The sequence below is a fragment of the Hemiscyllium ocellatum genome (assembly GCF_020745735.1).
Source record: "Hemiscyllium ocellatum isolate sHemOce1 chromosome 27 unlocalized genomic scaffold, sHemOce1.pat.X.cur. SUPER_27_unloc_3, whole genome shotgun sequence".
NCBI classification, from domain to species: domain Eukaryota; kingdom Metazoa; phylum Chordata; class Chondrichthyes; order Orectolobiformes; family Hemiscylliidae; genus Hemiscyllium; species Hemiscyllium ocellatum.
The window spans coordinates 2251624-2274092 of NW_026867498.1; the positions used below are offsets into that span (position 1 = coordinate 2251624).

The 22469-nt window shown below is 48.0% G+C and overlaps 2 protein-coding genes across 2 annotated transcripts in view; one reads left to right on the plus strand and one right to left on the minus strand.

Moving 5' to 3' along the window:
* LOC132808009 (zinc finger protein 850-like) overlaps positions 1–22469 on the minus strand; it is a 622390-nt gene that overhangs the window by 54388 nt on the left and 545533 nt on the right. The window contains exon 9 of the mRNA XM_060821898.1: positions 7576–8126. Coding sequence (XP_060677881.1) covers positions 7576–8126 — 551 coding nt within the window. The remainder of the gene's footprint in view (positions 1–7575; positions 8127–22469) is intronic.
* The window catches only part of LOC132808071 (zinc finger protein 850-like), a 45426-nt gene that overhangs the window by 7848 nt on the left and 15109 nt on the right, over positions 1–22469 (plus strand). The window contains exon 3 of the mRNA XM_060821980.1: positions 20694–22239. Within this exon, the coding sequence (XP_060677963.1) occupies positions 21349–22239 (891 nt within the window). The 5' untranslated portion in view covers positions 20694–21348. The remainder of the gene's footprint in view (positions 1–20693; positions 22240–22469) is intronic.

Here is a 22469-nt window from a genome sequence, read left to right on the forward strand (position 1 = left end):
GTAGGGATGTCTTCCGGCAGTTAGGGGGTCATTAAATATATTCAAGGCTGAGTTCATCTGATTTTAGAACAACAATGAAGTGGATGTTGATGGGGGAAGGCAAGTAAAATGATTTTAAGACCAGTACAGAACAGTTAGTCATACAGCACAGAAACAGACCCTTCAGCCCAACAATTGTGGGCGGCACAGTGGTTAGCACTGCTGTCTCACAGCGCCCGAGACCTGGGTTCAGTTCCCGACTCAGGCGACTGACTGTGTGGAGATTGCACGTTCTCCCCGTGTCTGCGTGGGTTTCCTCCGGGTGCTCCGGTTTCCTCCCACAGTCCAAAGATGTGCGGGTCAGGTGAATTGGCCATGCTAAATTGCCTGTAGTGTTAGGTAAGGGGTAAATGTAGGGGTATGGGTGGGTTGCGCTTCGGCGGGTTGGTGTGGACTTGTTGGGCCGAAGGGCCTGTTTCCACACTGTAAGTAATCTAATCTAATCTAAATTGGGCTCCTCGGATGCTGCCTGAACTGCTGTGCTCTTCCAGCCCCACTAATCCAAAATCTGGTTTCCAGCATCTGCAGTTATTGTTTTTACCTTCAGCCCAACTACTCCATGCTGACTATATCCACAAACTAAACTAGTCCTACCTGCCTGTGTTTGGCCCATATTCCTCCGAACCTTTCCTATTCATGTACTTATCCAAATGTCTTTTAAACGTTGTTACTCAACTTGCATCCACCATTTCCTCTGGACATTCATTCCACACACAAACCACTTGAAAAAAAAAGTGCTCCTCATGTGTTTTTTAAATCTTTCTCCTCTCACCCTAATTTGCTCCCTAATCTTGAAACGACACATGCCGTTCACCTTATCTTTGCCCCTCATGGTTTTGTCAACTTCTATACAGAGAACAAAGAACCTTGCAGCACAGGAACAGGCCCTTCAGCCCTCCAAGGCTATGCTGATCAAGATACTCGATCTAAACTTGTCACCTATTTTCGAAGGATCTGTATCCCTTTGCTCCTGGCCCATTCATGTATCTGTCTAGATACATCTTAAATGATGCTCTCGATCCCACCCCTACTGCCTCCGCTGGCGATGCATTCGAGGCACCCACCACCCTCTGCGTATATCTCCCTCAACCTTTCCCCTCTCACTTTGAACTTGTGAGCCTGAGTAATTAAGACTTCCCCTCTGGGAAAATAATTCATCCTATCCACCCCTGTCTACACCTCTCATGGTTTTTAGGCCTCAATCAAGACCCCCACCCACCCACCCACCCACCCACCCACCCACTTTACCTCCTTATTTCCAATGAAAATAATCCTAATCTGCTCAACCTCTCCTCATAGCTACTGCTCTCGGTAACAGGCAACATCCTGGCGAACCTCCTCCGCACTCTCTCCAAAGTATCCACATCCTTTTGGAAATCTGGTGACCGGAATTGTATGCAGTATTCCAAATGTGGCCAAACCAAAATCTTTTATATCTTTAACATGACCTGCCAGCTCTTTTACTCAATCTGTCCGATGATGGAACGCGTGTTGTATGCTGCCTTGACCGCTCTGACATGCATTGCCACCTTCAGAGAACAATCGACATGAACACCCAGATCTCGCAATAAATCAATTTCCCCCTGGACCTTTCCATTTACTGTATGACTCGCTCTTGAATTGCATCTTCCAAAATGCAGACCTCGCATTTGTCTGGATTGAACTCCATCTGCCATTTCTCTTCCCAACTCTCCAATCTATATATTCTGCTGTATCGTCTGACAGTCCCCTTCACTCTCTGATATTCCATCAATCTAAATGTCATCTACAAACTCGCTAATGAGGCACCCGACACCTTCACCTTTCAACCTCTTGTGCTCCAGTGAAAACAAGTCCCAGCCTACCCACCAATAGGTGTGAATTCTGTCTGGGTCCCAATGTCGAGTTGGCCTGACATTTTTGATAGAAAAGCTCTGCATTTAAATTATGTTTTTGAAAAAATTACTTGAAATAGGTTCTGGGATTAACATACCAAAGAACAGAACCCCATTCTAAAAGATGAATGATTTAATCTAAATTGTTTAATGTATCACATCTCCATGACACTGGATTCCTTTGGAGAAAAACAGTCTAATCATCGTATTCTCCATAACCACCTGAAGCAGCAGCAGCACTGTTGGTTAGCACTGCTGCCTTACAGCGCCAGAGATCTGGGTTCAATTCCCACCTCGGGCAACTGTCTGGGTGGAGTTCGCACATTCTCCCCATGTCTGCGTGGGTTTTCTCCCGGTGATCCGGTTTCGTCCCACAGTCCAAAGATCCGCAGGTTAGGTGAATTGGCCATACTAAATTGCCCTTAGTGTTAGGTGAAGGGGTAAATGTAGGGGAATGGGTCTGGGTGGGTTGCTCTTTGAAGGGTCTGTTTGGGCTGAAGGGCCTGTTTCCACACTAGGTAATAAAATCTAAAGTAAATCTAATCACTCTGAAAGCTCGGGCTTCCAAACAAACCACGTTATAGCAGCAGCGGGAGGTGTGGACTATATTCAGTAAACAGCACCCACTGTGCTTTGCCAGTTGTGGTCTTCTCTACATCAGGAAGACCGAGTGTAAACTTGGGGAATGGTTTGCCGAGCATCACAGCCGGGTCCGCAGAGGCTGAGCGGACTTCCCAGTCTCCACCCATTTTAATGCCCCTTCCCACTTCCCTTCTGACAAATTGGAGGAACAAAACTTCATCTTGTCTGAACAGTCCACAGCCCGGAGGACTCGACACTGAGTTCTCCAATTTCAAATAATCTCCCATCCCATCCCCCAACTCACTTCCCAGCCCCTTCCACTCTTCCCTGCTAACTAGATTCCTTCCTCCCATTCACCAACCAGGTTATGGGGATAAGGCAAGAACAGGATACTGATTGAGGATGATCAGCTATGATCATAATGAATGGTGGTGCTGGCTCGAAGGGCAGAAGAACTACCTCCTGCACCTATTGTCTATTGTACCCTCTACCTGTCTCCACCTATCCTCACTTCATCACCCTGCCCCCAGCACACCCTTGTTCCACAGCTCTGCCTATACACACCCCCAATCCTGAACAAGGGTTACACCAGATACCTCAACTTCTCCACCTCCTGATACTGCCTGGCTTGCAGCGTTCTTCCAGTCCCCTGCCTGACTACGTTGCCAATTGAGACAAAGGCTTGGACTAACTTTTCCAGAGTCTGTCCCCTCGCTGGATTCACTCCTCTTCCTTTCAGTTGCTCCAAGTCAACAATTGAACCCCAGAATGAAACGTAAATGGAAAAGGGGGTGAGAAAAGAGAATGCTGTACTCACAGATGTTGGACAGAGGAAGGAAGCTGCAGTCTGAGTGAAGCACAATGTTCATTGAGAGAGAGGAGGGGCAGGAGCTTCAGAACCTCATGGCCCAACTTCCGCATTCACCAATAGGGGAGCTCCGAATGGCAGGAGGACAAGTCTCCTTCCGGTCCTCCAGTGATCCTTATTTGTCCATCAAAAGTCGGTTTCGCCACTTTTCTGCCGACAATGAGGAACACGCCCAATGTTTTGGTGACACTAGCAAACATGTGCGCTGCTTGTTGACACTGAGGAGTGTCCACAGTATGCTCTGCAGCAATGCTGGTGTTATTGACAGATTTTAAGTTTCCAAATGTCTATTGGAGATCAAAAAGGGCAGAGCGATATTTTTTTCCCCATGTGGCTCGATATTTGATTGAGCAGCCAGACAAATGCAAAAGCAATGTTTTTAAGTCTTTTCCTCCGTGTTGGGGTGACCTTCACAACTAGAGGACATAGGTTTAGGGTGAGGCCACAAAGATATAAAAGGTACCTGAAGGGCAATGTTTCCATGCAGAGGGTGGTGCAGGTATGGAGTGAGCTGCCAGAGGAAGTGGTGGAGGCCGGTATAATTACAGCCTTTAAAAGGTATCTGGATGGGTATATGAATAGGAATGGTTTAGAGGGATATAGTGCTGGCAAAGGGGACTAGATTAATGTAGGATATCTGGTTGGTGTGGACAGGTTGGACTCAATAGGTGTGTTTCCGTGCTGTACATCTCTATGACTCTAAATAATAAAAAGTCAACTTTTTCAATGAACAAACTATATCCATGTTAACCAGGCTTAGTGCACAACCAGCTTCACAAACCATTCTCAACAGGTCCTGCCCCTTCAATGACTGAGGAACATATACATGCTGGTGCATAGTATCCTTCACTAGTATTTACACACTACCCTCAGCAATTGCACAAGTAACAGCAAAGGGCAAACAGCACAAGGATTAAACACACAGTGAGGGGTAAACAGCACAAGGATTAAACACACAGTGAGGGGTAAACAGCACAAGGATTAAACACACAGTGAGGGGTAAACAGCACAAGCGCCAGTAAAAGCAGATGGAAAGTGAGTGTAAAATGTGACTATGACAGGACAGGCCCCACATTCCTTCCCCTCCGTCCCCCCCACAACCTGCCTCACCTTTCACCTCCCGGGCCCAGTACCTTCCAGGTGGCCCCATAGTTGACACAGGGGCCGCCCCACGACCAGTAGAACTCCACCACCCAGGCGCCCGACCAGTTCCCAAGCAGGTCCTTAACCCCATCCGCCTCCAGAATGTTCACCGGCTCCTGGCTGCTGTACAGCCGGCCGGTGTGGCCGTGACACAGCAGCTGCGCCAGGAAGGCGGCGGCGGCGGCCAGTGCCGGGTGTCTGCCCCGGGCCGCACGGCGCCATTTTCCTAACGGCCGCCCTCCCGCCGCTTCCTCGCTCGAGCGACTTCTCCTTCCAACCGCCTTCGCCCCCGCGTGACGTCTGCACGGGGGGATGGGCGGGGCCGGGGGAGCCTCACCGTCACCAAGCAACAGCCACCTCGCGCTACAACTGCTCATTCACAAAAACAAACTCTCCTGTCTCGCTCTGCAGCTGCAGGGGGGGGGACACTGCCACGTTTCGAGGAGCCCTGTCTACATTGGGAAAGCTCACCGCTCCATTTAAACACATATTCCGACATCTCACTTGCCTGCATTTGGCCCATTTCCCTCTAAACCTTTCTATTCATGTACCCATCCAAATGCTGTTTCAATGTTGTCACTGTACCTGCATCGACCACATCCTCAGCAAGTTCATTCCACATGCAACTCACCCTCTTTCAAAATGTTGCCCCTCCGCTTCCTTTTAAATCTCTCTCCTCACATTAAAAAAAAAGCTCCCCGAGTTTTGAGTTCCCCTACGTTAAGCAAGAGCCATTTTCTATTCACCTTCCCTCCACTCCTCATGATTTTATCAATCTCAATGAGGTCAACCCCCAACCTCCTGTGCTCCCAGCCTCTCCTTATAACTCAAACACTCCAGTCCTTACAACATCCTGGTAAATCTTTATTAAACCCTCTCTAATAGTATTCTTCCTAATACAGGGTCACCAGAACTGTACTCAGTACTCTGAAAGTGGCCTCACCAACATCCTGTACAACCTCAACATGATGTCCCAACCCCTCTCCTCAGTGGTGTGAACAATGAAGGCAATGTTGCAAAACGCCACCTTAACCACCCTGTCTACCAGTGATGCAACCTCCAAAGAACTATGTACCTGAACACCCCCGCCCCATGTCTGTCTGTTCCATAACATGACTCATGGCCCGATCATTATCTGTACAAGTCCTTGTTTTGGCAAAAATGCAACCCCTTGCTTTTAATAAGCCTCTCTCTCACACACATATCCATCTCTCACACAGACAACACACACCCCTTAACACTCTCACACTCACAGCCTCATACTCCATCACACACTCACTTTCCCAAGCATGCACACTCACACACAAACTCACATGCACACGCTCTCATTCTCTCATGCACACACACACACGACTCTTTGGGTTGAAATTGTATTGGCAGAATTATATTTGCAGATACATTTAATTTTGTTCAAAAAGCACACAATCTGCAGGCAGTCAATGCATGTAATATTTTACAAATTCCAACTTTGGAAACAGAACCAGTCTGACTCAAGATTGGAATACAGACAGACTCAAATCTCACATCTTTAATGCATTGTCTGAGGGGAGATATCTTTGTTTTATAAAACCTTAAGTTATCTCAAGAACATTGTTACATATTAATGAACCAAAGCCTGCACCCATTCTAAGAGATGAAGACTATCTAAGTTTGTTCAATATATCAGTTGCATGACACTGATCTTTTGATATAAGTTCTGTGTCTTATGACGCTGTTCCATGAGGCTTATATATTGATGAGCTGAAAATGTGTTGCTGGAAAAGCGCAGCAGGTCAGGCAGCATCCAAAGAGCAAGAGAGTCAACATTTCGAGCTGAGAGACTTGAGTCTTTTCTCATTGGAAAGAAGGTGGTTAAGGGGGGATTTGATAGAGACATAAAAGATGATCAGAGGATTTGATAGGGTAGACAGAGAAAGACTTTTTCCTAGGATGATAACGTTAGCTTGTACGAGGGGGCATAACTACAAATTGAGGGGTGATAGCTTTAAGACAGATGTCAGAGGCAAGTTCTTTACACAGAGAGTGGTAAGGGCGTGGAATGCCCTACCTGCTAAGGTAGTCAACTCAGCCACATTAGGGAGATTTAAACAATCCTTAGATAAGTGCATGGATGATTTTGGGATAGTGTTGGGGAGCGAGCTGAGAATAGTTCATAGGTCAGCACAACATCGAGGGCCGAAGGGCCTGTTCTGCATTGGATTGTTCTATGTTCTAAACGTAGTGCAGGAGGCTGAAAGAAATGAGCAGCTTTAAAACAAAAACCTCTTGGAGCTCAAAGCTTTCAATGAGAGTCTGAGCCCGGTGGTAAGTTCAGGTAACCTTTATTGCAACCCAACTTTGTTACAGCTTCAGATCCCCCCAGCAAAGAGGCAGAGAAAAAGTAGTTGCTTTTTGAACAGCTCAAGGTAAAAGCGCACACACCACACCTCACCTGCCCACCTCCCCCACCTCACTGTCTTTACTATTGGTCAGCACCAAGCTGTCCCTTTGTATTTGGATCCTTGGTTCAGCCGTAACCCGGAGGAAGTATTGCCTCACTCAGCAATTTCAACCCATACCCTGTCTCCAAGTAAGTTTCTCCCCGCTCCTTTACCAGGAAGGGGCAGTGTAGAGTCAACCATACTGCTGTGGGTCTGGAGTCACGTGTAGGCCAGACCGGGTAAAGGATGCAGCTGGAACGACTTGAGTGTATCCTTTCCCACAGTGGCGGTTCCCTTCCCTAACAAGGGAGAGATGGGGGCTTTCTCCCTCTACCACCCCCTCCCTGAAATGGTCTCATCGTCAGATTCCGAATTCTACATTTCTGACCAAATACCAATTCTGCCATCTGTCGTGGCGGGATTCAAACCCGGGAGTCCCCGGAACCGCGTTGATATTCCAATCGATAATGGGACTCGGCCGTCTCTCCTTCAATCCCCCTGCGATGGCACGTGAACTCGCTGGTGGCTCCGCAGGTGGGAGGAGCGGGTGAAGCCCTTCCCGCACTGAGAGCAGATGTACGGCCTCTCCCCGGTGTGGATCCGCTGGTGTCTCCGCAGGTGGTAGGGGCGGGTGAAACCCTTTCCGCACTGAGAGCAGGTGAACGGCCTCTCCCCCGTGTGGACCCGCTGGTGGGTCAGCAGGGCGGAGGAATTGCTGAAGGCCTTCCCGCACTTGGGGCAGCTGAAGGGCCTCTCCCCCGTGTGGATCTGCTGGTGCCTCATCAGGGAGGAGGTCTGGGTAAAGGCCTTCCCACACACGGGGCAGCTGAAGGGCCTCTGCCCTGTGTGGACACGCCGGTGGCTCCGCAGGGTGGAGGAATCGCTGAAGGCCTTCCCACACTCGGGGCAGCTGAAGGGCCTTTCCCCCGTGTGGATCCGCTGGTGGCTCCGCAGGTTGGAGTTGTCGGTAAAAGCCTTCCCGCACTCTGGGCAGCTGAACGGCCTCTCTCCTGTGTGGACCCGCTGGTGGGCCAACAGGGCGGAGAAAAACACGAAGGCCTTCCCGCACTCGGGGCAGCTGAAGGGTCTTTCCCCCATGTGGTCCTGCTGGTGGGCCAGCAGGTGGGAGGAATGTCTGAAGGCCTTCCCACACTCGGTGCAGGGGAATGGCCTCTCCCCGGTGTGACAGCGCCGATGAATCTCCAGGGCAGATGGGAAACGGAAGCCTTTCCCACAGTCCCCACACTTCCACGGTTTCTCCACAGGGCGGGATTCCTCAGGTTTCTCCATGGCCAAAGCTTCAGCTGCACACAAACACGTGTAGAGCCCCTCCCTGCCGTGAAATCCCCTTCCCAGGCCGTATAACTGTTTCAGGCTCCACACACAGTGCGCTCCAACAGTGGGGTCTCTCGTCCAGTCCCACTGATGCTGAAAACATACTCAGACAGGAACCAAAAAGCTCTGATTCCTCTCTCAGAAATCACGGCGAAAATCTTTGCTGGCCCCAGTGGACTGAGTGACTGTTAGACATTGACATCAAAGTGAGGACCGGAGATGCTGGAGAGTCAGTCAAAAAATGTGGCACTGGAAAATCACAGGGGAGTCAGGCAGCATCCGAGGAGCAGGAGGGTCAATGTTTCGGTTATAAGCCCTTCATCTGTTGATTTTAAAACTTCCCTCTTCAAATCTTCAAAAATTCTGTCAGAATAGATTACAAAAGTCATCACTGTCAGTGCAGGGTAGAAATTCTGAACAAGCAATTCTACTTTTTGCAGAACATTCTTTTCTTTTGTTATTCCAGAAAATTTAAAGCACATCCCACTCTCTCCCCCTCTCTGTTCTCACTCCGCTCTAACTAATTCCCCTGAAGGTGCTGATTCAGGATCTTACAGGGACAGAAAAAGCAAAAATGTCAAGACTGACATCTCTCTGAACTTTTGATACCTCCACCTGAAAGTTAATATCTTTCCCAACACTGGGATCCTGCTGAGAGTGAGCAGGTCTGATTTTGGGAAGCAAAAAAAAGTGTGTCAATTCAGGGTGAACCTGCCTCGCAGCTTCTTGAGCAAGGACCAGACACAAGATGGTTAACGTCCCCAGGAAGGTGGGAGCAAAATGAGACGTCAAGGCATTAACGCCGACATTAGAGAGAAAGTGAACCTACTGACGTGGCAAAAGTTAGTGGAAAGCCAGAGTCATAGAGATGTACAGCACAGAAACAGACTCTTCTGTCCAACACGCCTGTACTGACCAGATATCCTAAATCAATCTAGTCCCATTTTCTGGTATGTGGCCCATACCTGGGGTCATCCCCACCCCCTGTCCTGAGATCTTGAGCCTCCAAGCTGACCCTCAAAGGTTCGGTTTGTCCTCGATTCTTTCCCAGTTGTCTTTTGTAGGTTTTGAAAACTTTCCCAATCCTCTGAGTATAGGATTTGGGAAGTTATGTTGTGGCTGTACAGGACATTGGTTAGGCCACATTTGGAATATTGTGTGCAATTCTGGTTTCCTTAGTATCGGTAAGATGTTGTGAAACATCATAGTGTTCAGAAAAAATTTACAAGGATATTGCCAGGGTTGGAGGATGTGATCGATAGGGAGGCGAGGGCTGTTTCTCCTCAGCGTTGGAGGCTAAGGAGTAACCTATAAAATCATGAAGGGCATGGATAGGATAAATAGACAAAGCCTTATCCAGGGGAGGGGGTCGGGGGGAAAAGAGTCCAGAACTAGAAGGCATCTGTTTAGGGTGAGGGGAAAAAATACAAATGAGATCTGAGGTGAAACTTTTTCACACAGAGGGTATTACGTGTATGGAATGAGCTGCCAGAGGAAATGGTGGAGGCCAGTACAATTGCAACATTTAAAAGACATCTGGACAGGTGTATGAATAGGAAGGGTTTGAAGGGGTATGGGCCAAATGCTGGCAGTTGGGATGAGATTGGGTTGGGATATCTGGTTGGCATGAACGGGTTGAACCGAAGGGTCTGTTTCTAAGCTGTACATCTCCATGACTAGTTGGACCATTTCTCGCTCCTCCGCCCTTGAGCCCCAGTTTTCTCATTTTCCCTCCCCCCACCTTGTCTCAGTCCCAACCCTCGAACTCAGCACCACCTGCCCAACCTGCAACCTTCTTCCTGACCTCTCCACCCCGACCCCCGCTCCCACTCCGGCCTATCACCTTCACCTTAACATCCTTCCACCTATCGTATTTCCAACGTCCCTCCCCCAAGTCCCTCCTCCCTTCCTTTTATCTTAGCCTGCTTGGCACACTTTCCTCATTCCTGAAGAAGGACTCATGCCCGAAACGTGGATTCTCCTGATCCTTGGATGCTGCCTGACCTGCTGCGCTTTTCCAGCAACACATTTTCAGCTCTGATCTCCAGCATCTGCAGTCCTCACTTTCTCCTCTTGCTAATATACCACTTGCCTTGCTGATTGCTTGCTACACCTGTCTGACAAATGACAGTGACTGGTGTAGAAGGACGCTGAGGCCTCTTTGTCCATCCACACATCATTCCTGATAAAGGGCTCATGTCCAAAACGTCAACTGTCCTGCTCCTCGGATTCTGCCTAACCTACCGTGCTCTTCCAGTACCAGAATGTTTGACCCTGATCTCCAGCATCTGCAGTTCTCACTTTCTCCAATTCAAATACATCTCCATTTAAACAATGCACCTCCTTTCTGCGTTTTTTTTTCCACAGCCAAGGCTATAACTTCATATTGTGGTACTGCATTTGCCATTGCGGTCTTCTCTGTATCGGAGAGCGAGTGCAAACTTGGGGAACGATTCGCCGAGCATCGCAGCTGTGCCCGCAGAGGGCGACCAGACCTCTCAGTAACCACCCATTCCAATTTCCTTCCCACCCCCTTTCTGACATGACCATCTTTGGCCTCCTCCATTGCCACAACAAATCTAACCGCAAATTGGAGGGACAACACCTCATCTTCCGAGCAGCCTGCAGCCCGAAGGACTCAACGTTGAGTTTTCCAATATCAAAAATCCTCCCTCTCCATTCCCTGACTCCATTCCCATCCCCGCCCTCCTCCCTGCCACCAACAAGATTCATTCCTCCGATTGACCAACCAGGTCGTACCCTCTAACTGTCTTGACCTTTTCCCACTTCATCCCCACCCTCTTTTCTCTGCAGCTTCTGCACCCAGCCCCAGCCCTGAAGAAGGGTTACAACCGATTCGTCGACTTCTCCACCATCTGATGCCTCCTGCCTAACTATTTTGCCAATTGAGATACAGACCTGGATCAACGTTTCCGGAGTCTGTCCCTGCCGAATTCACTCTTTCCTTTCAGTTGCTGCAAGTCAACAATTGAATTACAGAATGAAAAAGAAATGGAAAAGGGGGCGAGATAAGAGAGTGCCGTACTCACAGATCTGGGACAGAGGAAGGAATGTGCAGTCTGGGTAAAGCTCTATCTTTATTCAGAGAGAGAGGATCAGGAGTGGCAGCTTCAGAAGTTCATGGTCCAACTTCCGCATTCAATGGGGTGACTCTGATTGGCAGGAGGACCAGTCTCCTTCCAGTCCTCCAACGTTGCCTATTGGTCAATCAAAAGGTCTCGCGCCTTTTCTGCGTACAGCGATGAGCATGCTCAGTAGTTTGCTGACACTAGACAGCATGCGCACTGCGTTGGTGACACCAGCAAACATGCGCAGTATGCTCTCTGGGGATGTTGGTGCTCCTGACAGATTTTAAGTGTCCAAATGCCAACGGGGTGAAAAGATAGAGCCACATTTTTTTTCCCTGTGGCTCGATATTTTATTCCTTTTGCATTTTGTGTGGCTGCTCAACTTTTGTATGTCGTTTCCCCTTGTTGTGGGGGCAAGGCACCGAGACCAGAACTGGAGGGCACAGGTTTAGGGTGAGAGGGGAAAGATTTCTGAGGGTCCGAAGGAGCAATCCTTTCGCACAGAGGGTGGTATGTGTATGGAATGAGCTGCCAGAGGAAGTGGTGGAGGCTGGTACAATTACAGTATTTAAAATGCATCTGAATGCGGATATGGATAGGAAAGATTCAGAGGGGTAAGGGGCGACATGCTGACAAATGGATCACTAGATTAATTAGGACATCTAGTCAGCGTGGACCGCAGGGTCTGTTTCTGTGCTCTACAACTCTGAGTCTATCTTTAGATAGTATGGAAAATAAAGAGCATGAAAGCATGGGAAGGGTTAGAGCATGGAGACTACTGCCAATTTGTTGCAAAGGATAGTGGAAAGCTCTTACACCAATTAGCAGAGTAAGGTTGAGGCTGAAAGGTCACTATGGCAAGATGAGGTAACAGTCAGTAAAGTTAGCCTCACCTGCTAAATATGATTGACAGGATGGGAACAATAAATATTTGGGGCATGACATCAAATATCTAATTAATAATGAGTAGAGTCAGCCTGCTTGAGACTATTGATAATAAATATCTAATCATGACATTAGGAAAATATTAAGTAGGGTCTGGAATGCAAGACCGTTGTTGCAAAAGCTGACATTAAATCTCCAACTGTGACATTAGAATAACATTAAGTAGAATGTTGGAAAAACTGTGAGGGCACAAATAAAGAGATAATGGGAACTAAAATCACTGGTTTATTGCGTAGCTAGCGTGAGGAACTTTTGATTAATATAGTTGGACATCCTAACAAACACACTGCTCAGCTGGAGAAAACACTGCCTCCTCTGTCCAGGAATAAACGCTGGAAAGGTTGTATTGTTCCTAGGGAGGAGGATGGTCTCTGGCTACACTCTGATATCAATCAGCTAGTAAATGGGGCAGAACTATGGAATTTAATCTCCAGGCATTCTGCGAAATTTAATAAGAGAAGGAAGGAAGTAATAAATAGTAAATCCCTACAGAGTGCTGAGGAACAAAGGATCCTTGCTGTCCAAGTTCAGAAATCCCTGAAGGTATCAGTATAGGTCAAACTGATTGAACAGCCTGCAGGTTGTGCATTTTTTGAGAAAAATAGAATGTATCTGCAAATACAAATTCACCCCCATGGATGTACGTGTTTATGTGTGTGAATGAGACAGAGTAAAGTCTATTGCGTGCTGTATATCCCGATGTCTACTTGATAACAGATGCTTTAATTCTGCTGGCGAAAATATTTTTATAAATCATAGCTGTTATAAATCATAAATCCCAGCTCGGACTACACTGTGTGTCTGGATGGTTGACAGGCTGGGGATTGTGGCTTGGGTCTTAATTGACTGAATGTTTTATTGTTCCAGAAGGTGTAGGGGTGGGGGGGTCAAAGCTTCAGCAGAAATCCAGCAGAGCAGAACAGACCAATATCTTACTCTGTGGGTACAGGGACATCACAGGACAGAGAAATCAGGACCTGAATCCAAGCTAACACCAGACTTCCCTGTGATCAGTGCTTTGATGAGCAGCGCCAAGCCTCTACCTTCACCTCGCTTCCCATTTGACAATCACCTTGATATTCAGGATCCAATCCTTGTCATCCTGAAGCCATGCCTCTGTGAGGAGTCTCAGATCATAATTATTCTCTTCAATGTGTGCAGTCAATTTTGTTACAATGCACCACACATTCAGAAACATCGTTTTTAGTTTCAAGTTTTGTGATCTTCAGAATCTGGTTTTGATTGCTGGTACATTTACTCACCTTGTCCCTTTCTATCGTTCTCTGATGTTCATTTTCCACATCATGACATTGTTCACTGGCCTTGATTTGGATTGGCCATGCTAAATTGCCCATTGTGCGCAGGGATGTACAGGTTAGATGGGGTAGCCATGGGAAATGCAGGGTTAGAGTTTCATAGTAAAAGAAGTAGTAGTTGGCCATTTGGCCCATCGAACCTGCTCCACCGTTCATGATGATCATGGCTGATATATGCGTTATCTGAGATCCTCCTCCTCCCTGCATTGTCCCAACTACCCTTAATTCCCATACCATGCAAATACCCATCCAACTGTGTTTTGAATATTCTTAATGAAGATGCCTCTACTGCTTCCTTGGGCAGGGAATTCCATAGATTGACTACTCTCTGGGAAAAGCAGTCCCTCCTCATCTCTGTCCTAAATCTACTCTCCTCAACTCAAGGCCTGGTCTCATCCTGTGTAGGGTAGGGTAGGGCTTCATCCCCACAGTGCAATAAATTCCCACTTTCCACCAAACTCCCAGATGTACTCACTCACTCAATTGCTGTCTCACAAATGAAATACTTCATTGTAACTTCTTTTGCTCCCAGTAAGGGCAACCCATCTTGGGAAGCTGCTCTGAAAGTCCAACCACACTTCTGCATTCACCAGAGACAATTCCAGGATAACAGCACAGAAACAGACCCTCCAACCAAACACGTCCATGCTGACCAAATATCCTAAATTAACCTGGTCTCATTTGCCCAGATATCCCTCTAATCTCTTCCTATTCATGTACCCATCAAGATGGGTTTTAAATGTTGTACCTGTTCCAGCCTCCACCACTTCCTCTGGCAGTTCGTTCCATACATGCACCACCCTCTGTGTGAAAAGGTTGTCCCTCATGTCCCTTTCCCCACTCACCTAAAATCTATGCCACTTTAGTTCTGGACTCTCCTAACTCGGGGAAACACCTTGCCCCTTATAAAGGTTAACCCTCAGCGTCCGATGTACAGAAAGTGAGACCTGCAGATGCTGGAATCAGAGTCTAAAAGTGTGGGGCTGAACAAGCACAGCAGAACAGGCAGTATCGGAGGAGCGGGAGAGTCGACATTTCAGGCCCGAACCCTTCATCAGGAATGATGCATGGATGTACAAAGGGGCCTCAGCGTCCTTCTCCACCAGTCATCAGACAGATGCACAAGCAATCAGCAAGGCAAGTGGTATATTCGGAAGATGAACTGGGATTAGCAGTGGGGATGTCATCCTGCAGTTAGGGGGTCATTGAATATATCCAAGGCTGAGTTCATCTGTTTTTTGAACAACAGAGTGTGGATTTTTATGTTGTGTGGATGAGGTGATTTTTTTTGTTGACAGTGGTTTATGTGTTGGATGCAGGTACAATAACCACGTTTAAAGTGGAAGGCAAGAAAGTTTTAAGACCACGACAGAACAGTTAGTTAGACAGCACAGAAACGGACCCTTCAGCCCTACTATTCCATGCTGACTATGTTTCAGTGCCACTTGCCAATGTTTGGCCCATATCCCCCCGCACCTTCCCGATTCATGTACTTATCCAAACGTCTTTTAAAGGTTGCATCTGTACGTGCATCCACCACTTCCTCTGGACATTCATTCCATACATGAACCACTCTCTGTTTATGAAAACCTTTTCCAGATTCTGTCCACTTCGTGGATTCATTTCCCTTTCCGTTCGGTTGGTGCAAGTCAAAAATTGAAGCCCAGAATGAAAAAAAAATGAAAAAGGAGTTGAGAAGAGAGCGGTGTACTGGCGGAGTAAGGAGGTTGCAGTCTGGAACAAACTCAATCTTCATTCAGAGAGAGGAGCAACACCTTCCGAAGCTCGTGTTCCAGCTTCTGCATTCAGACAACAGGAAGGCTCTGATTGGCAGGAGGACCTATATCCTTCCGGTCCTCCAGGGCTTCCGATTGGCCCACCAAAAGAAAGTCGCGATGCGTGCGGCGAGGAGCACGCGCAGTATGCTCTCTGGTGATGCTGCTGTTACTGACAGAATTTGTGTCCAAGTGTCCAAGAGAAGAAAAAAAAGGGGAGATCCACCCTTTTTTCCCCCCTGTGATATTTACCTTTCCTACACGCCCCATGACTTTATAAATCGAAATAAGGTCACCAGTCAACTTGTGGTCGTCGATAGGGCGACCAGAAGTGTACTCAGTACTCTACACGTGGTCTCACCAATATCCTGTACAACCTCAATGTGATGTCCCAACTCCTACACTGAACGGTGTGAACAATGAAGGCAAGTGTGCCAAACGCCCCCTTCACCACCCTGTCCAGCAATGATGCAACTTTCAAAGAACTACGTCCCCGATTTGGAGATGCCGGTGTTGGACTGGGGTGTACGAAGTTAAAATTCACACCACCATTGTCCCCCCCAGTCTTTCTCTCACCCCACCCTTTGCCCCCCCCGAGTCTTTTTCTCCTCGTACCATGAAATTGGTTCCGACTGTTGTCGTGGATAAAATGTAGAGAACGACCAGGAGACGCAGAGAGTTCTTCAAGAAGTAGGTCGTTTATTTGCAAACAAAAAGACCGTGACACTCGAAAAGCAGATTCTCGAATGCCCACAAACCTCAGGGTCTGTGGTTTTAAAATATCTTTTTTTTAATCATGTTTGTGTTAGCTTATCAGCATGTCCAACTATATTTATCAACGTACCTCAGTCTAGCTACACAATAAGCCAGTGATGTTAGTTCCCATTATCTCTTTAGTTGAACATTCTACTTCATGTTATTCCAATGTCTCGGTTAGAGATTTAATGTCAGCTTTTGCAACAATGGTCTTTCATTCTAGACCCTACTTAATATTTTCCTAATGTCATGATTAGATATTTATTGTCAGTAGTTTCAAGCAGGCTGACTCTACTAACAATTAGATATTTAATGTCATGTCCCAAATATTTATTGTCCCAATAATGATAGTTAGCAGATGAGGCTAACTTTACTAACTGTGTTATCTCATCTTGCCATAGTGACCTTTCAGCCTCAACCTTACTCTGCTAATTGGTGTAAGAGCGTTCCACTATCCTTTGCAACTGTAGTGGACAGCGAAGGGGGTTACCTCAGATTACAACAGGATCTGGACCAGATGGGTCAATGGGCTGAGAAGTGGCAAATGGAGTTTAACTCAGATAAATGCGAGGTGCTGCATTTTGGGAAAGCAAATCTTAGCAGGACTTATACACTTGATGGTGAGGTCCTAGGGAGTGTAGCTGAACAGAGAGACCTTGGAGTGCAGGTTCATAGCTCCTTGAAAGTGGAGTCACAGGTAGAAAAGATAGTGAAGAAGACGCTTGGTATGCTTTCCTTTATTGGTCAGAGTATTGAGTACAGTAATTGGGAGGTCATGTTGCGGTTGTACAGGACATTGGTTAGGCCACTATTGGAATATTGCATGCAATTCTGGTCTCCTTCCTATCGGAAAGATGTTGTGAAACGTGAAAGGGTTCGGAAAATATTTACAAGGATGGTGCCAGTGTTGGAGGATTTGAGCTATAGGGACAGGCTGGGGCTGATTCACTGGTGCGTCAGAGGCTTGGGGGAGGGTGAGCTTATAGAGGTTTACAAAATTATGAGGGGCATGGATAGGATAAATAGGCAATGTCTTTTCCCTGGAGAGTCCAGAACTAGAGGGCATAGGTTTAGGGTGAGAGGGGAAAAATATTAAAGAGACCTCAGGAGCAACATTTTCATGCAGAGTGTGGTACATGTATGGAATGAGCTGCCAGAGGAAGTGGTGGAGACTGGTACAATTGCAACATTTAAGTGGCATTTGGATGGGTATATGAATATGAAGGGTTTGGAGGGATATGGGCCGGGTGCTGGCAAGTGAGACTAGATTGGATGGGGATATCTGGTCGGCATGGACGGGTTGGACCGAAGGGTGTGTTTCCATGCTGTACATCTCTCTATGACTCTATGAACTGGAAATGGTCTCCATGCTCTAACACTTCCCATGCTTTCATGCTCTTTATTTTCCATACTATCTAAAAATAGTCACAGAGCTGTAGAGCACAGAAACAAACCCTTCAGTCTATGCCGACCAGATGCCAGCATGTCGCCTCTTATCCCTCTGAATCTTTCCTATTCATATCCCCATCCAGATGATGTAATTGTACCAACCCCCACCACGTCATCTGACAGTACATTCCATACACATACCACCCTCTGTGCAAAAGGATTGCCCCTTAGTACCCTCAGAAATCTTTCCCCTCTCACCCTCAACCTATGCCCTCCAGTTCTGGTCTCGGTGCCTTGCCCCCACAACAAGGGGAAACGACATACAAAAGTTGAACAGCCAGACAAAATGCAAAAGGAATAAAATATCGAGCCGCAGGGAAAAAAAAATTGTGGCTCTATCTTTTTTCCCCTGTTGGCATTTGGACACTTAAAATCTGTCAGGAACACCAACATCCCCATAGAGCATACTGCGCATGTTTGCCAGTGTCAGCAACGCAGTCCGCATGCTTACCAGTGTCAGCAAAACACTGAGCATGCTCATTCGCTGTATGCAAAAAAGGCGCGAAACATTCTTTTGATGGACCAATACGCAACCTTGGAGGACCGGAAGGAGCCTGGTCCTCCTGTCAATCAGAGCCAGCCCATTGTCTGAATGCGGAAGTCGGACCATGAGCTTCTCAAGCTGCAGCTCCTGATCCTCTCTCTCTGAATAAATTTAGAGCTTTACCCAGACTGCACATTCCTTCCTCTGTCCCAGATCTGTGAGTACGGCACTATTTTGCTCCCACTCCATGTCTTTTTCATTCTGGGGTTCAGTTGTTGACTTGCAGCAACTGAAAGAAAAGAGTGTGAATCCGGAAGGGGATAGACTCTGGAAACGCTGGTCCAGGTCTGTGTCTCAATTTGCAAAATAGACAGGAGGTGGAGAAGTCGACGTTTCAGGTGTAACCCTTCCTCGGGGCTGGGGCTGGGGCTGGCTGGAGAAGCTGCAGATGAAGGGGGTTGGAGTGAAGTGGAGATAGGTCAAGACAGGTAGAGGCTACGACCTGGTTGGTCAATGGGAGGAATGCATGGGGTTGCTGGCAAAGAACAAGGAGGGAGGTTTTTTTTGAAATTGGAAAACTCAACGTTGAGTCCTTCAGGCTGTAGGCTGCCTGGAAGATGAGGTGTGGTCCCTTCAATTTGCAGTTAGGTTCGTAGTGGCAATGGAGGAGGCCAAAGATGGTCATGTCAGAAAAGGGAATTGTAATGGGTGGTGACTGGGAGGTATGGTCGGCTCTGTGGACCCAGCTGTGATGCTCAGTGAACCGTTCCTCAAGTTTGCGCTCGCTCTCCCCGATATAGAGAGGACCACAATTGGCAAACACAGGACCACGATATGAAATTATAGCTTTGGCTGTGGCAAAGAAAAACAGAAAGGAGGTGCATTGTTTAAATGGAGATGTATTTGAATGTGGAGAAAGTGAGAACTGCAGATGCTGGAGATCAGGCTCAAACATTGTGGTACTGGAAGAGCACGGTAGGTTAGGCAGCATCTCAGGAGCAGGAGTGTTGACGTTTTGGGCACGAGCCCTTCATCTAGACTGATGTGTGGATGGGCAAAGAGGCCTCAGTGTCCTCCTACTCCAGTCACTGCCAGTTGTCCGACAGATGGAGGAAGCAATCGGCAAGGCAAGCGTTATATTAGCAAGAGGAATTGAGTTCACAAGTGGGATGTCTTCCTGCAGTTAGGGTGTCATTGAGTATATTCAAGGCTGAGTTCATCTGATTTTTGAACAAAGAAGTGGATGTTTGTGGGGGAAGGCGAGAACATGGTTTAAGACCAGTATAGAATGGTTCCAGAGTCATACAGCACAGAAACAGACCCTTTAGTCCAACCTGTCATAGAGATATACAACATGGAAACAGACCCTTTGGTCCAACTCATCCAACTCAACCAACAATCTGGTCCCACCTGTCAGCACCTGGCGCACATCCCTCAAAATCCTTCCCATTCATGTACCCATCCAGATGCCTTTTAAATATTGCAATTGTACTAACCTCCACCTCTGACAGCTCATTCCAAACATGTCCCACCCTCAGTGTGAAAAGGTTGCTCCTCAGATCTCTTCTGTATCTTTCTCCCCTCACCCTAAACCTATGCCCTCTAGTTCTGGACCCACCCCCTCCTGGGAAAAGACCTTGGCTATTTATCCTATTCATGCCCTTCATAATTTTGTAAACCTCTATAAGGTTACTCCTTAGTCTCCAACGCTCCAGGGAAAACAGCCCTAGCCTCCAAATAGAACAAATCCTCCAACCCTGGCAACATCCTTGTAAATTTTTCTGTACCCTTTCAAGTTTCACAACATCTTCCTGATAGTAAGGAAACCAGAATTGCACACAATATTCCAAATGTGGCCTAACCAATGTCCTGTACAGCCACAACATAACTTCCCAAATCCTAAACTCAGAGGATTGGGAGAGTTTTCAAAACCTACAAAAGACAACTGGGAAAGAATAGAGGACAAACCAAACCTTCGAGGGTCAGCTTGGAGGCATCAAGGTCTCAGGACAGGGGCTGGGGATGATCCCAGCTAAGGGCCACATGCCAGCAAATGGGACTAGATTAATTTAGGATATCTGGTCAGTACAATTGTGTTGGACAGAAGGGTCTGTTTCTGTGCTATGTATCTCTATGACTCTGGCATTTGCCAGAGTCAGGAGGTTCACTTTCTCTCTACTTTCAATGTTAATGCCTTGACGTCTCATTTTGCTCCCACCTTCCTGGGGTCGTTAACCATTTTGTGTCTGGTCCTTCCTCAAGAAGCTGCGTGGCAGGTTCACCCTGAATTGACACTTTCTTTTTGCTTCCCAAAATCAGACCTGCTCACTCTCAGCAGTATCCCAGTGTTGTGAAAGATATTAGCTTTCAGGTGGAGGTATCCAAAGTTCAGAGAGACGGCAGTCTTGATGTTTTTGCTTTTCTGTCCCGTAAGATCCTGAATCAGCACCTTCAGGAGAATTAGTTCGAGCCGAGTGAGAACAGAGGGGGAGAGAGAGAGTGGGATGGTGCTTTCAATTTTGTGGAATAACAAAAGAAAAGAATATTCCACAGAAAGTAGAATTGCTTGTTCTGAATTTCTACCCTGCACTAATGACCTTTGTAATCTCTTTTTACAGAGCACAGTAGCGTCTCGACATACGAACAAACCCGTTCATGTACAAATCGGTTTACGAACAGGAGCGTACGTAAAATTTTGCTTCAACGTACGTACGAAATTCAAGGTATGAACACAAAAGCTCTCGGGCCCCGCGTGATCTCATTCAGTTCATCTTTGGCGTGTGCGCTGTGAACAGCCATCCAACCATTCTTACGCTATCCGAACAATGGGAAAAGTTAATTCAGTTCGCGAACTCTTCGGATTAAGTTCATAAGTCGAGGCGCTACTGTATTTGAAAATCTGAAGGCGGAAGTTTCAACATCAACAGATGAAGGGCTTAAGCCCGAAACGTTGACTCTCCTACTTCTCGGATGCAGCCTCACCTGCTGTGCTTTTCCAGCGCCACACTTTTCAATACTGACTCTCCAGTGTCTGCAGTCCTCACTTTGACGTCAATGTCTGACAGTCACTCAATCCATCGGGACCGCAACGGTTTTCATCTATGATTCTGTGAGAAGGAGCAAAGCTTTTTGGTTCCTGTCTAAGTACGTTTTCAGCATCAGCGGGACTGGATGAGAGACCCGACCATTGCAGTGCACTGAGTGTGGAGCCTAAAATAACTATACAGCCTGGAAAGAGGAATTCACAGCAGGGAGTGGCTCCACACTTCGGCCATGGAGAAACGCGAGGAATCCCACCTCTTGGAGAAACCATGGAAGTGTGGTGACTGCGGGAAAGGCTTCCGTTTTCCATCTTCCCTGGAGATTCATCGGCGTAGTCACACCGGGCAGAGGCCATTCACCTGCCCAGTCTGTGGGGAGGCCTTCAGATATTCCTCCACCCTGCTGACCCACCAGCGGATCCACACGCGGGAGACGCCCTACAGCTGCCCCGAGTGCGGGAAGGCCTTTATCCAGGTCTCTGGACTGCTAAACCACCAGTGTGTCCACACAGGGGAGAGGCCGTTCAGGTGCCCAGACGCAAGGAAGGCCTTCAGCAATTCCTCCTCTCTGCTGAGGCACCAGCGGATCCACACGGGGGAGAGGCCCTTCAGCTGCCCCGAGTGCAGGAAGGCCTTCAGCAATTCCTCTGCCCTGCTGAGCCACCAGCGGGTCCAGACGGGGGAGAGGCCCTTCAGCTGCCCCGAGTGCAGGAAGGCCTTCAGCAATTCCTCTGCCCTGCTGAGCCACCAGCGGATCCACACGGGGGAGAGGCCATTCAGCTGCCCCGAGTGCAGGAAGGCCTTCAGCAATTCCTCTGCCCTGCTGAGCCACCAGCGGGTCCACACAGGGGAGAGGCCCTTCAGCTGCCCCGAGTGCAGGAAGGCCTTCAGCAATTCCTCCGCCCTGCTGAACCACCAGCGGGTCCACACAGGAGAGAGGCCCTTCAGCTGCCCCGAGTGCAGGAAGGCCTTCAGCAATTCCTCCGCCCTGCTGACTCACCGGAGGGTCCACACGGGGGAGAGGCCCTTCAGCTGTCCTGAGTGCGGGAAGGCCTTTACCCGCTCCTCCCACCTGCTGAGGCACCAGCGGGTCCACACGGGGGAAGAGGCCCTTCAGCTGCCCCGAGTGCGGGAAGGCCTTCAGCAATTCCTCTGACAGGCTGACCCACCAGCGGGTCCACACTGGCGAGAGGCCATTCCCCTGCCCCAAGTGTGGGAAGGCCTTCATCAGCTCCTCCCACCTCCGGAGGCACCAGCGAGTTCACATTCCATCGCAGGGGGATTGAAGGAGTGAAGGCTGAAAGTCCAGTGAATAATGACAATCAGCCCAGCTCCCGGGACTCCCGGGTTTGA